The 17,445-nt window shown below is 42.8% G+C and overlaps 1 protein-coding gene across 1 annotated transcript in view; it reads right to left on the bottom strand.

The window, feature by feature from the left end:
* The window catches only part of LOC127193572 (A disintegrin and metalloproteinase with thrombospondin motifs 12), a gene marked incomplete at its 5' end in the record, with an annotated part of 116,599 nt that overhangs the window by 39,195 nt on the left and 59,959 nt on the right, over positions 1-17,445 (bottom strand). The window contains 3 exons of the mRNA XM_051150842.1: positions 311-437; positions 7,234-7,372; positions 8,893-9,137. Coding sequence (XP_051006799.1) covers positions 311-437; positions 7,234-7,372; positions 8,893-9,137 — 511 coding nt within the window. The remainder of the gene's footprint in view (positions 1-310; positions 438-7,233; positions 7,373-8,892; positions 9,138-17,445) is intronic.

The raw sequence follows: 17,445 nt of genomic DNA, 5'->3' as shown, positions 1-17,445 counted from the left end.
TGGAAACCTAAACCTCAGGGTGGTTAAACAACTTGTGGGTGAATGCTGTGAACCCCATCTTCAACAGTTTGAGATGGAGTCTTAGCAAATCAAAATATACAGTGCATCTATCCACTTTGTAAGAAGAACTGAGACAGTGTCCTCACAGCTTGCCGCAGACTGACAGCATAGCCACAGAAGCCTCTCACAGCCCTCTTGTATTAACTTTAAGAATACAGCCCACAATTACCATGGAGCATTGGTGCGCTATTAAATGAAGCGCCTGGGCAGGCGACACACAGAGGTCCAGCTTCATGAGACCAAGGGTTACCTGGGAGGACAGTCCTTCTCATAGCATGTCTTCTGTCTCCCACTGGGCTGTGTTTCTGGGTTACAGAAAGTAGCTTTCACTATCCCATGGCCCTTCTTGACACAATGAGCAGCCTGCCGGCGGATACCTGGGGAAAGAACCACACCCGTTGGATTATGAACCCACATGATACTCCTGTACAAGAAAACCTTGTCCTCAGGGAGGCCAAGGTAAAGACTGCAGTTAATGGTTCCCATCCTAGTGGAGCCTCCTGATGCTTCTGGCCTCCAGACCAGACCTTTGAGTGACTCTTTTTTTTTTTTTTTTTTTTTTTTTTGGTTTTTCGAAACAGGGTTTCTCTGTGTAGCCTTGACTGTCCTGGACTCACTTTGTAGACCAGACTGGCCTCGAACTCACAATGATCCACCTGCCTCTGCCTCCCAAGCGCTGGGATTAAAGGCATGCGCCACCACAGCCTGGTGTGAGTGACTCCTTGCGTCTTCCTAGCAGAATGGCTAAACATATTGAGTAGAGATTTTCCATCCATTGTGTGTCCTGTACAGACGTCCGTCTCACAGTCTGCGAGCATGATAAAGTGATGCTATTTACTACATTAACTAAGAGTGGTTTCTCATACTGGAAAAAAAAAAAAAAAACCTCAGTGGACTGAATGAGTGTGAGCTCTCTTTCCTTCTCCAGTCACGCCGAATGCAGCTTAGTTTACAGAGCACTGTTGCTGCTGCTGACTTTTATCTTCATCTCCTCTCCTGGGCTGCTGTCGTTTCTTCCTTCCAGATCTACTCTGTTCCTCCCAGCACTCTGCTCCAAGCTCTTGGAAGTGGTCCCATGGGTGACTGTGGTCGCCATCGAGGTCTGGAATTGGAATACTATCTTTTTGTCGAACTGCTCCTTCTCCTAATTCTCCTGGTCTAGGAACCGTAGCTTCCTTTCCCTCACATTCAAGTGTTCCTGGGGCAGTATTTACCTGCCCTGATTTCTCCAAACCCTCCTGTACCTGTGAAAGTAGCCAAGGAAAGTAGCTAAGGTACCGAGTGCCTGTCTCTGAACTGTTTCCCGCTGGCGTCTCTGAATAATATTATCTCCTTTATGATAATGAGCTTAGTAGTTTTGAGTGAAAAACAAAGGCAATAACTCTTCAGTGGCATGGTCATTAGCCTGAAATCCAATTTTGGAATAGTGGCAGCTTTCTTTCATGTGGGCTGCTGTAAAAGCTTTAGTGGAGGCCTTAGAATTGGGTCATGCTTTTAAGAATAATTATTATGTAACACTGAAAATTCAGAAAGTATGAAATTAGACTGTATCTGAATGACCGTGATTTTTCTGTAGAAAAAAAGTCCATGGTTTGTCATTTGTTCTTTTTTTTTTTTTTTTCCCAAACTGGACAGTGCCCTCAAAGAAGTTTTACCAATGAAGGCTGCCAGTAAACCTGTGTCATGTCAACACTAAATTATTTCTCATCTGAAAATATTTCCTTGAAACATCTACTTCCAAGGTGGAAAATCAGACCTATGAGATGGCTCACCGGATTAGCCACTCGCAGCCAAGGCTGACAACTTGAGTGTGATTTCCAGATCCACTCTGAGTAAGAAGAGAACTACCATGGGAGGTAGAAGTCCTCTGTCCACCATGTACCCATGGTGACATCTGTGTGCCTGCACACAGACACGCACAGACACACAGACACACAGACACACACACACACACACACACACAATGCTATTTCTAGAAGATGGTAAGATACTTTTAAATACTTGATAAATTGTACTGGATGTTAGTCGTATAAGGCCAGTTAAGTGCCTTAATTTTAAACCTGTCACCACGCTTCAGAACTGGTCATCTTGCAGGGGAATGCACCTTGAAAGAAGGGCAAGTTAAGTTCCTCATGAGAAACAAGTGCAAGAGCAGTGATACCATTTCTTATAGTCTCAACTTAATATTGGGATCTGTAAAATAGAGTCTGCTACACAGTTAGTTTGGATAAGATGTTTTAAATTCAAAATTCACATTAGGATACGTTACATAAAACAACTGAAGGCAGCTTTGCAAACAAGAGTGCAGCATTTTCGAAATGTCTAACAGCATCATCTGAAAGGACCTGAGGTACCATCAACTCAATCTTTGACATCCTGAATAAGATCTCTTTCCTTACACCTGCTCAAGGGACAGTATATCAGTACTAGGTAAAGTTCATATCAGCACAGAAATTATAATTCTAAGACTGCACATCAGATGATTTTAATAATGTAAAATGATGACAATTTTGTGAATCAATATATTTGTCATGAAAGCGCTTCATAAATACCAGTTCTCAGAAATAACACTAACTTCACAGGAAGAAGAAAAGACGAGGATTAATAGCGGGTGACCTTGTTCATAAGTACAACTAATTCTACCAACTTTCAACTTCAGTTACCAGGGAATGCTATGCTCCTGGCTCCCCTAACTCCATTGGCTCCATTTTCTCCACATCTACCCACCACAACACAAACTCAGTCCAGGGACACTTGCATCCTGCCATTACTAGTGTCTGTGTATGTGGGAGCATGTGAGCAAAGGCACTGGGTGGAGACTATCAACAATGGTACCACACCAATCCTATAAGAACCGCAATTGGTTCTGTATCTTCTTTTAACACGTATTTACTGAGTAATCTTTGACAATCTCTGTAAGTTTCCCAAGCCTCAGTTTCTTCGTCCCCATCTCTTTGACAATGTAAAGATTATACTAGAGAGTGTTGTAGGGACACTAAGCATATACACAATATATATTATGTAATATGCAATTATAATGTACAATATGTTTAATATAATATAAATATAATTATAATATATTATATAAGTGAATATATACATTTATAGGGTATCAACTCCCTCTGAAGACAGTCTGTCTAATGCAGATTTGAGGTCAAGGTTGAATACACACTATGAGATTGGGATATAGAGGAGATTTAATTTATTCAGTCCACTTCAACCTGTTTCTATACTCCCTAGATGAATGAACCCTCATCATCACAATTTTTTTTCCAGCTCAAAAACTTCACTGACTCATTACTGGCTTCAATTATTGATTCGATATGCATTAAGGTACTTGGTTTTATCACTAGTCATTGCTAACACCTTTGTATATACCATAAGTAAGTCTAAAAGCCAATACCATTTCCTCCATTGGAAAGCCAGTGACCTGATTACATAATTTCATAAGTTGATTGTTATGTTAGAGGCAACTTTGGAAAAAAAAGGTGTGAAAAATTGTCCAAGTAAAAGAATTGTCTATGCTTGAAGAATGTCTAGTAGTGTTAAGGAAAAATAATGTTTCTGTCCTGTGAAGGAACTATTCATAAAATTAAGCAATATCAGTTTCCCAACCCATTGTGGTTCCCTTTCTGTGGGCACTACGTATAATTCAGGTGAAGCAGACAATTAATGAAAATCAGAAAAGCCTGTAAAATCCCACAACACTCAGCAGCTGACAGGATAGAGCAGGCATTCGGCATTCCACAGAGCACACGGACAGAGCATGGCACCAACTGAGGAACTGCCAGCAACTGTAATGCTAGCGAGCAGTGCTGAAGGCCTGTAATCAACAGAGGGCCTACTCTCTGCAGGCTGCCCAGGTTGAAACAGCACTGGGACTAAGGAGAGCATAAGAAAAAGACACCATTAGATTGGCCATGGTGCTTGTGGTGGCTGCTAGATCTCTCTCTCTCTCTCTCTCTCTCTCTCTCTCTCTAATTAAAAAATTTTTTTATTAATTTATTCTTGTTACATCTCAATGGTTATCCCATCCCTTGTATCCTCCCATTCTTCCCTCCCTCCCATTTGCCCCTTACTTCCCTCCCCTATGACTGTGACTGAGCGGGATTTCCTCCCCCTGTATATGCTCATAGGGTATCAAGTCTCTTCTTGGTAGCCTGCTATTCTTCCTCTAAGTCACCTGAGCCACCAGGTCTTCCTCTCCAGGGGACATGGTCAAATATGCGGCACCAGAGTACGTGTGAAAGTGATACCCTACTCTCCACTCAACTGTGGAGAATGTCCTGTCCATTGGCTAGATCTGGGTAGGGGTTTAAAGTTTACCGCCTGTATTGTCCTTGGATGGTGCCATAGTTTGAGCGGGACCCCTGGGCCCAAATCTGTCTATCATAATGTTCTTCTTGTAGGTTTCTAGGACCCTCTAGATGAGAGAAGCATGGGAGAATAGCAAAGTAGAAGGATCCAGAGGGTCCTAGAAACCTACAAGCTCTCTCTTTTTTATGACTGTGGTAAACTGTTTTACCTGCACTTGCTGGCATATGTTAAAGCTGCCTTCATCAATTGTTTTATTATCCTTATGGAGTCTTGTATTAAAAAGTATCTTCAAGGTTTTGTTTGAACAGGATGAAACAAAATGTTCTTCAGTGTTATCTAACCCTGATTCCATTTGGGAGGCACCAATTTAAGAGATGTCAAGGGTGGTGTTAGAGCACACTATTTTTGTGGTACCCCCCAAACCTCTCATTTTATGATTCCCCTTTCCCACCTTTTGGCTCTTTGCATTTTCCACTCTCCCCTATGTTACTCTACATTTTTATAATGTAGAAAGTTTTAAATTAAGTATATATAATAACAACTGGTCACTGAACGCTTCAGTGTTCTGTCTCCTGTCTTTGTATTTCACATAGTGCTCACTGTGAGAATGCTAGTGTCCCATCCTCTGTGGTTTTTTGGCATTAACATAGATAGCCAGAGATCTCCCTGCAACTGCAACATGCAGTGCTGCAAGGCTCACATGATCACTTTCAAAACCCCACTAAGGCTTTAGAATCAGAATGAAGTGTACTCATCCAGGCAGAGATTGTGCTGAAGGATCAGGCTGTGACAAGCAAAACCAAACGTCCAATTGACATCAGTTGAAAATGTTTTATTTCCTACCTAACTTCAGATGTAGCTTTACGGTCACTGCAAAGGCAGTTGCTTAGCTCTCTGTCCCCGATGCTCTGAAATACTGCACCTTGGCTCATAATATTTTCAAACAGAAGAAGGTGGAGGATTCTCTGCTTCTCATAGAGTCTCTATAACTAGCACTTGGGAAGTTTTATTATGTGTGGTCTTGGACAGGTAATTTTAAAAATTTTATTATAATTTATTCAGATTACATCTTGAATGTCACCCCCTCTCTTGTCTCTTGTAACTTCCTGTTCCCACCCTCCCTCCTTATCCCACTCTACTCCCTTCTCCTAGACCTCTGACAGAAGGGGACCTCCTCCCCCACCAGATGATCACAACCTATTAGGTCTCATCTGGATAGCCTGCTTCCCCTTCCTCTCTGAGCCACCAGGCCTCCACACCAAGGGGAAGTGATCTAATTAGGGCCACCAGAGTTCATGTCAGAGGCAGTCTCCACTCTCCATACAACTGTGGAGAATGAGCTGTCCACTGGCTAGATCTGGAGGAGGTCTAGGCTTACTGCATGCATTGTTCTTGGTTGGTGTAACAGTCTGTGCAGGCCCGCCTGGGTCCAGATCCACTAGTCTTGATAGTCTCCTTGTGGGGCTCCTGAATCCTCTGGGTCCTTCCATCTGAGACAAGTAATGTAAGTGTAAAGTCTAAACATGAACTTCTCTGAGAGCTGAGAAGAAGAGGGGATCACAGGTTGATAATGTGCTTAGAATTATATTCACAGTGATTTCATTTTTCTCAGGAATGATCCTCAGGGAAAGTATTTTATACCCCCATTTATTTCCTCTTAAAATTGCCTTTGCCTGTCTGGGATCCCAGCCCGTACTGGGCCACAGGCCAGGGCAATGCTGGAGACAGCCGTGGGAATCAAGGATGAATTGTCTATGGACATCCATGTAACAGCGGTCAGACTGTGGCTCTGGCCTAGATTGATTTCTACTTTAGCAGTTTCAAAACTGTACGTATGTAAACATGAATGATCAAAATAAACCATATGCATGTATGAAGTTCTCAAAGAGTAAATAAAATAGATCTGCAATGAACATTTTAGGGGCTAGAGAGATGGGTTCGGCTTGTGTGTACTGCTCTTGCAGAGGACCCATGTTCAGTTTCCTGCACCCACATCAGGTGGCTCACAACTGCCTTATAGATCCAGTTCCTGGCATCCAACATCTCTGGCTTCTGCAGGCACTTGCACAAATATGCATATACACCACACCCGATACACACAATTAAAAATAAAAGCATTTTGAAGTAGACATTTTATTCTAAAAGCCTAGTTTTCCGTGCTAAATTGAGGGAAAGGAAGAATTGTTTATGAGGTAGGTTATGGATGACCAACTTCTGAATCTGGACCATATTCTTTGATTGTTTCCTGGGGCAGGGCGCAGTAAGGGGAGAGGCCAAGTAAAGTAAGACGGAAGCCTGTGGGGGAGGAGAATGGCTTTCTGCCACATTCTGTCCTTCATTTTGATTTCCTTGCCTACATTACACACGTGGGCTGTCTGCTATGCAGGCGCTCTGGCTATACAGGCAATAGTTCCAGGAAGCAGTCAAGAAGTTCCAGAACAGACTCAAGTGTGGTCCAAAGACAGTCACAGAAATAAAGCTTCCACATTTGATGTTATTTCTAAAGCTCCTGAAATGAGTGAGAGCCTCGGGGACCAAGAGGGACAGCCTCTGCCTTCAAGAGCCTTTGCAAAGTTCACACATCCCTGGGCAATGTCCGTGCTTTCCAAGGGTCCTCTCATGCCTCCCTATGTTGCAGTCTCCCTTTGTGTGGGATGGTACCCATGCGATGCACGCAGACCAATGGGATGTAAGTGGAATGCCTATTCCTTTAAGCCACACACAAACACATTCATGGCTCAGAGGGATCCCCCGAGATCCCTCTGTGAGACCCTGAGGCCAGCAGACACAGGTCGGAAACACTGGCTTCCATCATCTCTTTGGCTTACTCCAAAACTGGCGGTGTCTGTTCCTCACCTGTCCCACATGTTACACTGCATTCTGTCCAGCGGCCGAACTGCCAGGAGTACAGCATCTTCTCCACATCATTGCCAAGGCCATCTTTCCTCACCGTGTACTCATACTTGATACCAGGGTTAGTCACCTGGAATAGTAACTAAAATGGGAGAGGAGAGTCATGTCAGGCTTTGTCTTGGGTATAGATTATAAGCCAGTCCTTTACAAATGTATGCAGAAGCTAGGCAGGTGGATAAGTAGGTAAAGTGCTTGCTGTGCACTTATGTAAAAATCCAGGCATGAGAGCATACGTCTGTAATCCCAGCACTAGGGAGGCAGACATAGGGAGATCCCTGGGGTTTGCTGGCTAGCCAGTCTAACTGACTCAGCAGGCTCCTATTAGTGAGAGACCTGTCTCAAAAAAAGTCAAATAAAATAAGGCGAACAACTAAGAAACATGGGCCAACTGACACTGACCTCTGGTAGACTCACACACATGCACATACATGCACGCACATGAACACTTGTACACCAAACATCACGGAACGCATCTCATTTAGAAGTAGTTATAGTGGCGGCCACGAAAAGGCTCCCCTCCTGTGTCTGTATTTGTCTATCTACACCTACTTTTGCTGTCTATATTCGTATGCTCTTCTTCTGTCCACCGTCTAAAATATCATGGAAATATAATAAATAGGGAATTTCAATCACATGGATATTACACTGTGGAGTTCAGCCAGCAGGTCACCTTGTGCCCTGTGCGCTTACTAACTTTGTGAATATGGGTAAGTGCCTTAGTTTCCTTACTTTCAAAGCAAACCTAAGAAGTGCCTGCTGGTGTGTTTATCACAAGAGTTAAGAGAATATATATATATATATATATATATATATATATATATATATATATATATATATATATATATGTGTGTGTGTGTGTGTGTGTGTGTGTGTGTGTGTGTATGTGCATATATATATACTGATTATTACCCGACATGAAGTTAGTACTCTGATATTTACTTATTATATATTGCAGTTGTTGTCTTAACGAGCTTCCTTCACTGGGTGGTGGTTTTAATGCATAGTATCTCTGGGTTGAAAAATGTTCACACAGACCCTACTTTCATCTTCTAAGAGTCTTCTGCCTTCTGCCTCTGAATTGACCTCCCTCTGCCTTTAGAATGTGCTTGAAGCTGACTGTGTCGGACCATCTCTCGTTCCCAGATTGCCTTGTTCTGCCCAATACAGGCAATTGATTTTCCACAATTCTATGCCTAACAAAGGCAAAACCCTTGGTCCTTTGCAAAGCATGTGGTACGGTGTGAGCCTGCCTTGTTCTTAGAGTTTCACAAACGCAAACGCCACCTGACACCCAAAGTTGTCACCTCGGCCCATCACCACTGCTGGCCACCCTGAGTAAACCTGCCTGAGGACTCTATTCAAACCTCCCAGTGAATGGTTTGGAGGTTCTGAATTTTGTTCCTGGGGTTTTGGCAGTTCTAAAGACACACACACACACACACACACACACACACACACACACACACACATCTTTCTACCTCCCATTCTTTATTAAGGAAACTAATGAGTCACAGCTAATGTGCTCTGCTAAACAGCTTAGCAGGAAATGAGAAAGGATGCTCCCAGCGCACTGGCCAGCATCTCCCTTCCCTCCAGCATCACCTGGAGCCATACTGATTCATTGGTGGGGCCTGGAGCCATCAGCTTTTCCAGATCTCCTTTCCTGTCGTACTGGAAGACGGTCCCTGCCAGCTTATAGTTTCCATTCCACTGGATGATAAACCCTCCATTGAGGTAGTATTTTTCTGGATCTTCACTCCTAATGGCCAGGAAGTTCCCAGCCGCCTTGATTTCCATCACCCTTATGTCCCTTGCCCCTTTGGGAATGAGTCCAATGTCGACGTAACCTGAGGACAAAAGAGACGGGAATGAAGGAGGCGTGGTAGCATCTCAGTAATGATGCTTGCTATTCTCTTCTCTGCATCTCCATCCCTCGGTGCCCACGCTGAGTGGCCACTGGAAGAAGCACCAACTATGAAGACTTAAAGAGAGACTAGCCATTGACAGAATTGGTTTTTTTTTTATTTTTATTTTTAAATTTGTTCACTTTACATCTCAATTGTAGCTGCCCTCCTCACCACCTCCCAAGCCCACCCTCCCTGCCTCCCCTAGTCCTCACAAAGGGGAGCCCTCCTCCTCTAACATCTGACCTCAGCCTATCAAGTCTCATCTGTACTACCTGTATCCTCTTCCTCTGTGGCTTGGCGAGACTGCACCAGCAGGAGAAAGTGACCAATGTGAATGGGTGGGGGCAGAGTCCACATCAGAAGTAGTCCTTACTCCCCATATCAGGGGACCCACAAGGAGACTGTGCTGCCCATCTACTGCATCTGAGCAGGAGTCCTTGTCTACATCATACATGATGGACAGAATTCTTAGGAGCTTCATGACATCGTGTGTAAACAGCTCTATGATAGGTGAGTGCGTACAGTTGGGGCTCAGAAAGAAGATTTGTGGCTGACACAGCGCTTCATTTTTCGGTGATTCTATGCGAATGGTTCAAAATGTCTGAGCTCCAAGCTAGTTTCCTACTGGTGTTCCCCGCTCTCATTTTTATTCTTGCCATCGGTTTAGCTCTCCCAAGCAACCCACAGGCTATGTACTTTTCTTCCTCCTCCTCCTCATCAAGCCAAAAGCAGATTCATAGATATAATTTAATCCAAGCTTCCATTCATTAGAACCTTCTGGAAGGATCCTTGAATTGATTGCCTCCTGGTTTGCTTCAATTAGCCCACTATAAGAACCTAAGTTCCATGCCCTGCTTTCTACATCATCGCCCAATTCCATACATTAGGACGCCTTCTCTCCTCATGTTCTCCTATGTTTTGCAAAATTACAAATTTGTAACTTATTTTCAGTGCTCTCATGCAGGCTTCTGAAAAACCTGTCCATTTTAAAGCATTGGTCAGCTCTGGCTGCAGTCTTCTCCTGCTTCATGGTTGTCATGGTAGGAGGCACAGTTGGTGAAAGAAGAAACTGATGTGTAATGGTTGCCTCTGTTTGACAGCTCCTTGTGTTCTCGTGTTATTTACGCTTTCTAAGAACCGTGGCCTTATGGGATGGAAGGAGCATGGTGTTAGGATGGTTCCAGTTTGTGCACTGCCAAGCAGATCTAGCTATGTGAAGTTCATCAGTTCATTTAACTCCTTTGAATCTCATCCGCACAGTGATAGGAGCTGAAGAGTGATGGATGAGGAGTCTCTAAGATCTGCCATTCAAAGATTTTGGCTCCTCACCCCCCCACCCCCCACTAAATCATTAGCCACATGAGGGAGCCTGGATAGATTTCCCACAATGGTTTACTTCTCTTCCATGAGATTGATGGTGTCTGTTAGTGACAACCAAAACAACGTTCACTAGAAGCCTGGCACTCACAATACCTGTGAGGAACTTCCTGGGGGAAATAGTTAATTGTTTAAATCTATCTTCCGATGCCTCCCTTGAGAGCAGCGGCATGTCGGTGTCTGGATGACATGCTGTTCTGTGTTTCACATGAGTCACAGCGTGAGGAGGGACTGCATAAATATCGCTGTTCCTAAATGGTCCTTGGAAAAGCTGGGTTGCTCTGCCCAAGATTTAGACTTAATTATTTCAAAAGTATGAAATGATTCAAAGTATGGTAAGACGCCACAGCTACCTCACTAGAAGCCAGTGGGGAAGAAAAGTAGGAGATGGATCACAAGTTAATACTGACTTCTTTTCCTTTCAGATCTCTATGAAGAAAAGAGGCCAAACTTATAAAAACAAATGTGATTTTAGTTTGACTTTTTATAACTTATGTTAATATGACATATCTAAGTAATAGAAAATGTCTACAAAATGCCTTTGTTTATATTTTTACAATAGCCACTACATGATACTTAATCATAAATTTAATCCATACTGGATTATAATTTTCACACCCAGAAAGTAATTAGAAAACTGTGTTCTATCATAATAAAGCTATCAATGAAGATGAGAAATGCAACAGTAATACTTAAAGGGTGGGGTAAAAATCATTTCATGGTTTGATGCTAATCATTCAATAGTCAAAATTGAAAAAGATAAGGATAAAATTTAGAGGGATCCAAGATGGCGGCGAGCAGTATGGACCGTGTTTGGAGGCTCCAGTGAACAATTCAAGGGAATTGCACAGATTTCTGAGCCAGGAACACCGAGGTCCGAACATCACGGCAGCGGGAGTGCTCCACGGTTCGGAGGGACCAGGGTGCGGAGGGACCTGCGTGCCCCTGCACACAGGAGGAACGTGGTTTTTCTCTGATCGGAGCGGCAGCGGCAGAGGCAGCAGCACCAGCGGCACCAGCAGTGGCGGCTGAGGTTTGCAGCTCATAGCCTTCCGGTGGAGGCGATTGGTGTGGTGGCTGGTGGGAATTGCTGCGGGAGAGGGAACTCGGGGCAGGATTTGGGTCGCGTGGAGCCTTTGGACCCAGACTGGACTCGGCGGACAGTTCGGCCCCAGAGTCCCGGGTACTGGCCCGGCCCAGCAAGCAATTCTGCCTGAGGCACTAACTCAGCGTGGCCACAGCTCCCCTACTGTGGCACAGGCTTAGTTGAGCTCGCAGCTCCATACTAGGCACCACCTCAGCTCAGCGGCAGCTCCCCTGCAGTGACACAGTCTGGGCGGAGCACTTGGTTTCAGGACAGGCGCTAACTCAGAGCAGCTGCAGTTCTCCTGCTGTGGCGCAGGCTTGGTGACCTGCTCAGTTCCATCCTAGGCACCACCTCAGCTCAGCGGCAGCTCCCCTGCGGTGACACAGTCTGGGCGGAGCACTTGTTCCACCACTGGCGCTAACTCAGAGCAGCCGCAGTTCTCCTGCTGTGGCGCAGGCTGGACAGAACTCTCGGTTCCACCAGTTCTAAGATTCTGGTTGGACACAGTGTGCAGTTTGAATCCAGAATTCCTGGCTGAGATTGGTGGTCAGTTCGGGCCCTGAGTCAATAACTGACCACAGCACGCACTTTGGGCCAAAGGCCCTAGCGGAGCTTGGTGCGTAGTCCCAGCCCAAAAATTCTGGCTGGACCCTGTGTGCATTTTGGGCCCAAAATCCCTAGCTGAGCTTGGCAGACGGTTCAGGCCCTGAGAATCTAGCTGAGTTCTGCCCGTGGTTCGGTCCCAGTGCTCCTAGCTGGACTTGGCAGGGAACACAGAAGGCTGTGGATACCTTGGCCTGACCCAACGCTCATTCAAAGACCCAGAACAATTGCAGGATCCACAGCAGAGGGGGGCTGAGGATCACTGGCTGTGAGAGACCAGAACAACAGGGCTAACCTCCTAACATCCACACCAGTGAAGCTTTGAGCTCGCAGCCGAGGGAAATCGTGAGAAAACAAGTGAATCTATCGTCAGACACCCTCCATTCAACTCTGGAAGCTACCCAACAAAAACAAAGACGGCAAGATGTCTAAAGGACAATGAAAAAGCATACGCAAAAAACCCCAAAGCAACATGGCGTCTCCAGTTTCCAGCTATCCCAAAGAAAACAACCCAGAGAACTCAAATACAACGGAAATACAAGAAAATGACCTCAAATCCTTAGTAATGAGGATGATAATGGAGGAAACAAATAAAATTCGTAATCAAATGCAGGAAGACGCAGACAAACAGGTGAGAGACATAAAAGAAGCACATAGAGTGGAACTGGAAAAATTGCAGGAAAATGCAAACAACCAGATGAAAGAAATAAATAAAACAGTTCAAGCTCTGAAGACCTATAAAGAGGCAATGGAAGAAACTCAGGAATATACAAAAAATCAGATGAAAGAAATAAAAAAATCAGTTCAAGATCTGAAAATGAAAATGGATTCAATGATAAACACACAGACAGAAGAAAAATGAGAACGGGAGAACTCAGAGAAGAAGGTGAGCAACACAGAGGTGAGCTTTTCTAACAGAATCCAAGAGATGGAAGAACGAATCTCAGGGCTAGAAGATACAATCACAGATCTTGAATCAACCATTAAAGAAAATGCCAAATCTGGAAAACTCCTGACACAAAACATCCAAGAAATTAAGGACACCATGAAAAGAAGAAATTTTGCGGATAATAGGCATTGAAGAAAGAGAAGACATCAGACTCCAGGGCCCAGAAACTATTCTCAACAAAATCATAGAAGAAAATTTCCCAATCTAAAGAAGAGATGCCTATAAACATACAAGAGGCCTACAGAACACCAAATAGAATTGACCAGAAAAGAAAAACTGCCTGCCACATAATAATCAAAAACACAAAACATGCAGAACAAAGAAACAGTATTAAAAGCTGCAAAGGAAAAGGGTCAAATAACATTTAATGGTAAACCTATCAGAATTACACCCGACTTCTCAGCAGAGACCATAAAAGCCAGAAGGCCTGGACAGAGATCCTGCAAACCCTAAGAGAACACAGATGCCAGGCCAGACTACTTTACCCAGCAAAATTATCAATAACCATTGATGGAGAAAACAAAATATTCCATGACAAAAACAAATTCAAACAGTACCTATCCACAAACCCAGCTTTACAGAAGGTACTAGAAGGAAAACTCCATCCCAAAGGGTCAAGCTACAACCAAAACTACCCAGGAAATAGATAACTATCCCATGGCAAAAACACAACTACACAACGCTCGACTGGAAACAACATCAAAATTAAGACTCTTAACAGTCACTGGTCATTAATATCTCTCAACATCAATGGCCTCAATTCTCCAATAAAAAGACACAGACTAACTGAATGGGTACATAAACAAGATCCCAACATTCTTCTGCATCCAAGAAACACATCTCACCCATAATGAAAGGCATTACCTCAGGGTAAAAGGTTGGAAAAAAATATTCCAAGCAAATGGTCACAAGAAGCAAGCAGGTATAGTCCATTTTAGTATCGAAAAAAATAGACTTTCAACCAAAATAATCAAAGGGATGAGAAAGGACACTTCATACTCATCAAAGGTAAAGTCAACCAAGATGACATCACAATTCTGAACATCTATGCTCCCAATACAAGGGCACCCACATTTGTAAAAGGTCTCCTAAAAAGCTTAAACCACACATCGATCCCCACACAATAATAGTGGGAGACTTCAACACCCCACTCTCACTGAAGGATAAGTCATTGAAACAGAAACTAAGCCGAGAAATAACATCATTAACCAATGCCATGGGTCAAATGGATCTAACAGATATTTTTAGAACCTTTCACCCAAACAAGAAAGAATACACCTTCTTCTCTGCACCCCATGGAACCTTCTCCAAAATTGATCACATCGTAGGTCACAAAGCAAGCCTCAATAGATACAAGAGGATTGAAATAATACCTTGTATCCTATCAGATCACCATGCTCTTAGGCTGCAATTCAACAACAACAGAAATAACAAAAAGCCTACACGTACGTGGAAACTAAACAACTCTCTGCTAATGACACCTGGGTCAGGAAGAAATAAAGAAAGAAATCAAGGAGTTTCTGAAATTCAATGAAAATGAAGAAACAACATACCCAAATTTGTGGGATACATTGAAAGCAGTGCTAAGAGGAAAATTCATAGCACTAAGTGCCTTTAAAAAAGAATTGGAAACATCGCACATAAGCATCTTAACAACACAACTGGAAAGCCCTAGAAAAAAAGAAGCAGAAACACTCCAAGAGGAGTAGACGCCTGGAAATAATCAAACTCAGGGCTGAAATTAACAAATTAGAAACTAAGAAAACAGTCCAAAGAATCAACAAAACCAAAAGCTGGTTCTTTGAGAAAATCAACAAGATAGACAGACCATTAGCCAAACTAACTAAAAGGCAGAGAGACAGTATTGAAATCAACAAAATCAGAAATGAAAAGGGAGACATAACAACAGACACTGAAGAAATTCAAAGAATCATAAGATCCTACTTTGAAGGCATATACGCCACAAAAATTTGAAAATCTAAGGGAAATGGACGATTTTCTTGAACAATTTCACTTGCCAAGTTGAATGAAGAACAGATAAACAAGCTAAATAGTCCCATTTCCCCTACAGAAATAGAAGCAATCATCGATGTTCTCCCAACCAAAAAAAGCCCAGGGCCAGATGGTTTCAGGCAGAATTTCTACCAGACCTTTAAGGGTGAGCTAATACCGATACTCTTCAAGCTACTCCAAAAGATAGAAATGGATGGAAAATTACCAAATTCATTCTATGAGGCCATAGTCTCATTGATACCTAACCTCACAAAGACTCAACAAAGAAAGAGAATTTCCAGACCAATTTCTCTATGAACATAGATGCAAAAATACTAAATAAAATACTTGCAAAACGAATACAGGAACACAACAAAGATATCATTCATCATGACCAAGTAGGCTTCATTCCAGGCATGCAGGGATTGTTTAATATGTGAAAATCCATCAATGTAATCCACCATATAAACAAACTGAAAATAAAAAACCACATAATCATCTCCTTGGATGCAGAGAAAGCATTTGATAAAATTCAACACCCATTCATGTTTAAAGTTTTAGAGAGATAGGGGATACAATGTACTTTCCTCAACATAATAAAGGCTATCTACAGCAAGCCAATAGCCAAAATCAAGTAAATGGTGAGATACTCAAGGAAATTCATCTAAAATCGGGAACAAGGCAAGGCTGCCCACTCTCTCCATATCTCTTCAATATAGTACTCGAAGTTCTAGCCAGAGCAATAAGACAACAAAAGGAGATCAAGGGTATCCAAATAAGAAAGGGGGAAGTCAAATTATCCCTCTTTGCAGATGATATGATAGTGTACATAAGTGACCTTCAAAACTCCACCAGAGAACTCCTAAAGCTGATAAACACCATCAGCAAATTGGCTGGATAAAAAAATTAACTCAAAAAAGTCTGTAGCCTTCCTATACACAAATGACAAGCTTGCAGAGGAAGAAAATTAGGAAAACCACACCCTTCACATTAGCCATAAGCAATATAAAATATCTAGGAGTTACCCTAACTAAGCAGTGAAGGACTTGTATGAAAAAAATTTCAAACTCTGAAGAAAGAGATTGAAGAGGACCTGAGAAGATGGCATGATCTTCCTTGCTCATGGATCGGGAGAATTAACATAGTAAAAATGGCCATCCTACCAAAGCAATCTACAGATTCAATGCAAATCCCTATCAAAATACCTACACAATTTTTTAAAGACATTGAAAGTTCAATTCTGAACTTCATATGGAAAAACAAAAAACCCAGAATAGCTAAAACAATCTTGTACAATAAAGGTTGCTCAGGAGGAATCTCCCATACCTGATCTCAAACTGTAACTATAAGCAATAGTAATTAAAACCAGCATGGTACTGGCCACAGCAACAGGCTGGTTGATCAGTGGAATCGAATCGAAGGACCCAGATATGAATCCACACACATATGGTCACTTGATTTTTGACAAATAAGCCAAATCCATTCAATGGAAAAAGGATAGCATCTTCAACAAATGGTGCTGGTCTAACTGGAGGTCTATGTGTAAAAAAATGAAACTGGACCCATATTTGTCACCTGCACAAAACTCAAATCCAAGTGGATTAAAGACCTCAACATAAACCAGAGACACTAAGCCACTTAGAGGAAAAAGTGGGGAAAGAGCCTGGAATATATTGGCACAGGAGACAACTTCCTGAACAGAACACCAAGTGCCCAGGCCTTAATGTCAACCATTAATAAATGGGACCTCATGAGGCTGAGAAGCTTCTGTAAGGCAGGAGACACTGTCAAGAGAACAAAGCGACAGCCTACAGACTGGGAAAAAATCTTCACCAACCCTACATCTGACAAGGTCTAATATCCAAAATATATAAAGAACTCAAGAAATTAAACACCACCAAACCGAATAACCCAATTGAGAAATGGGGCTTGGAACTAAACAGAGAATTCTCACAGAGGAGTATCAAATGGCTGAGAAACACTTAAGAATGCTCAACATCCTTAGTCATCAGGGAAATACAAATCAAAACAACTCTGAGATTCCATCTTACACCCATCAGAATGGCTAAGATCAAAAATTCAAGCTGACACCACATGCTGGCGAGGATGTGGGGAGAGAGGAACACTCCTTCATTGTGGTGGGAATGCAAACAAGTACAGCACTTTGGAAATCTATCTGGTGCTATCTCAGAAAAATGGGAATAGGGCTTCCTCAAGGACCCAGCTATTCCACTCCTTGG

This window comes from Acomys russatus, chromosome 9, assembly GCF_903995435.1.
Source record: "Acomys russatus chromosome 9, mAcoRus1.1, whole genome shotgun sequence".
Classification (NCBI taxonomy): domain Eukaryota; kingdom Metazoa; phylum Chordata; class Mammalia; order Rodentia; family Muridae; genus Acomys; species Acomys russatus.
The sequence above is the reverse complement of the archived record's forward strand: the minus strand, read 5'-3'. Positions and strand labels throughout refer to the sequence as shown.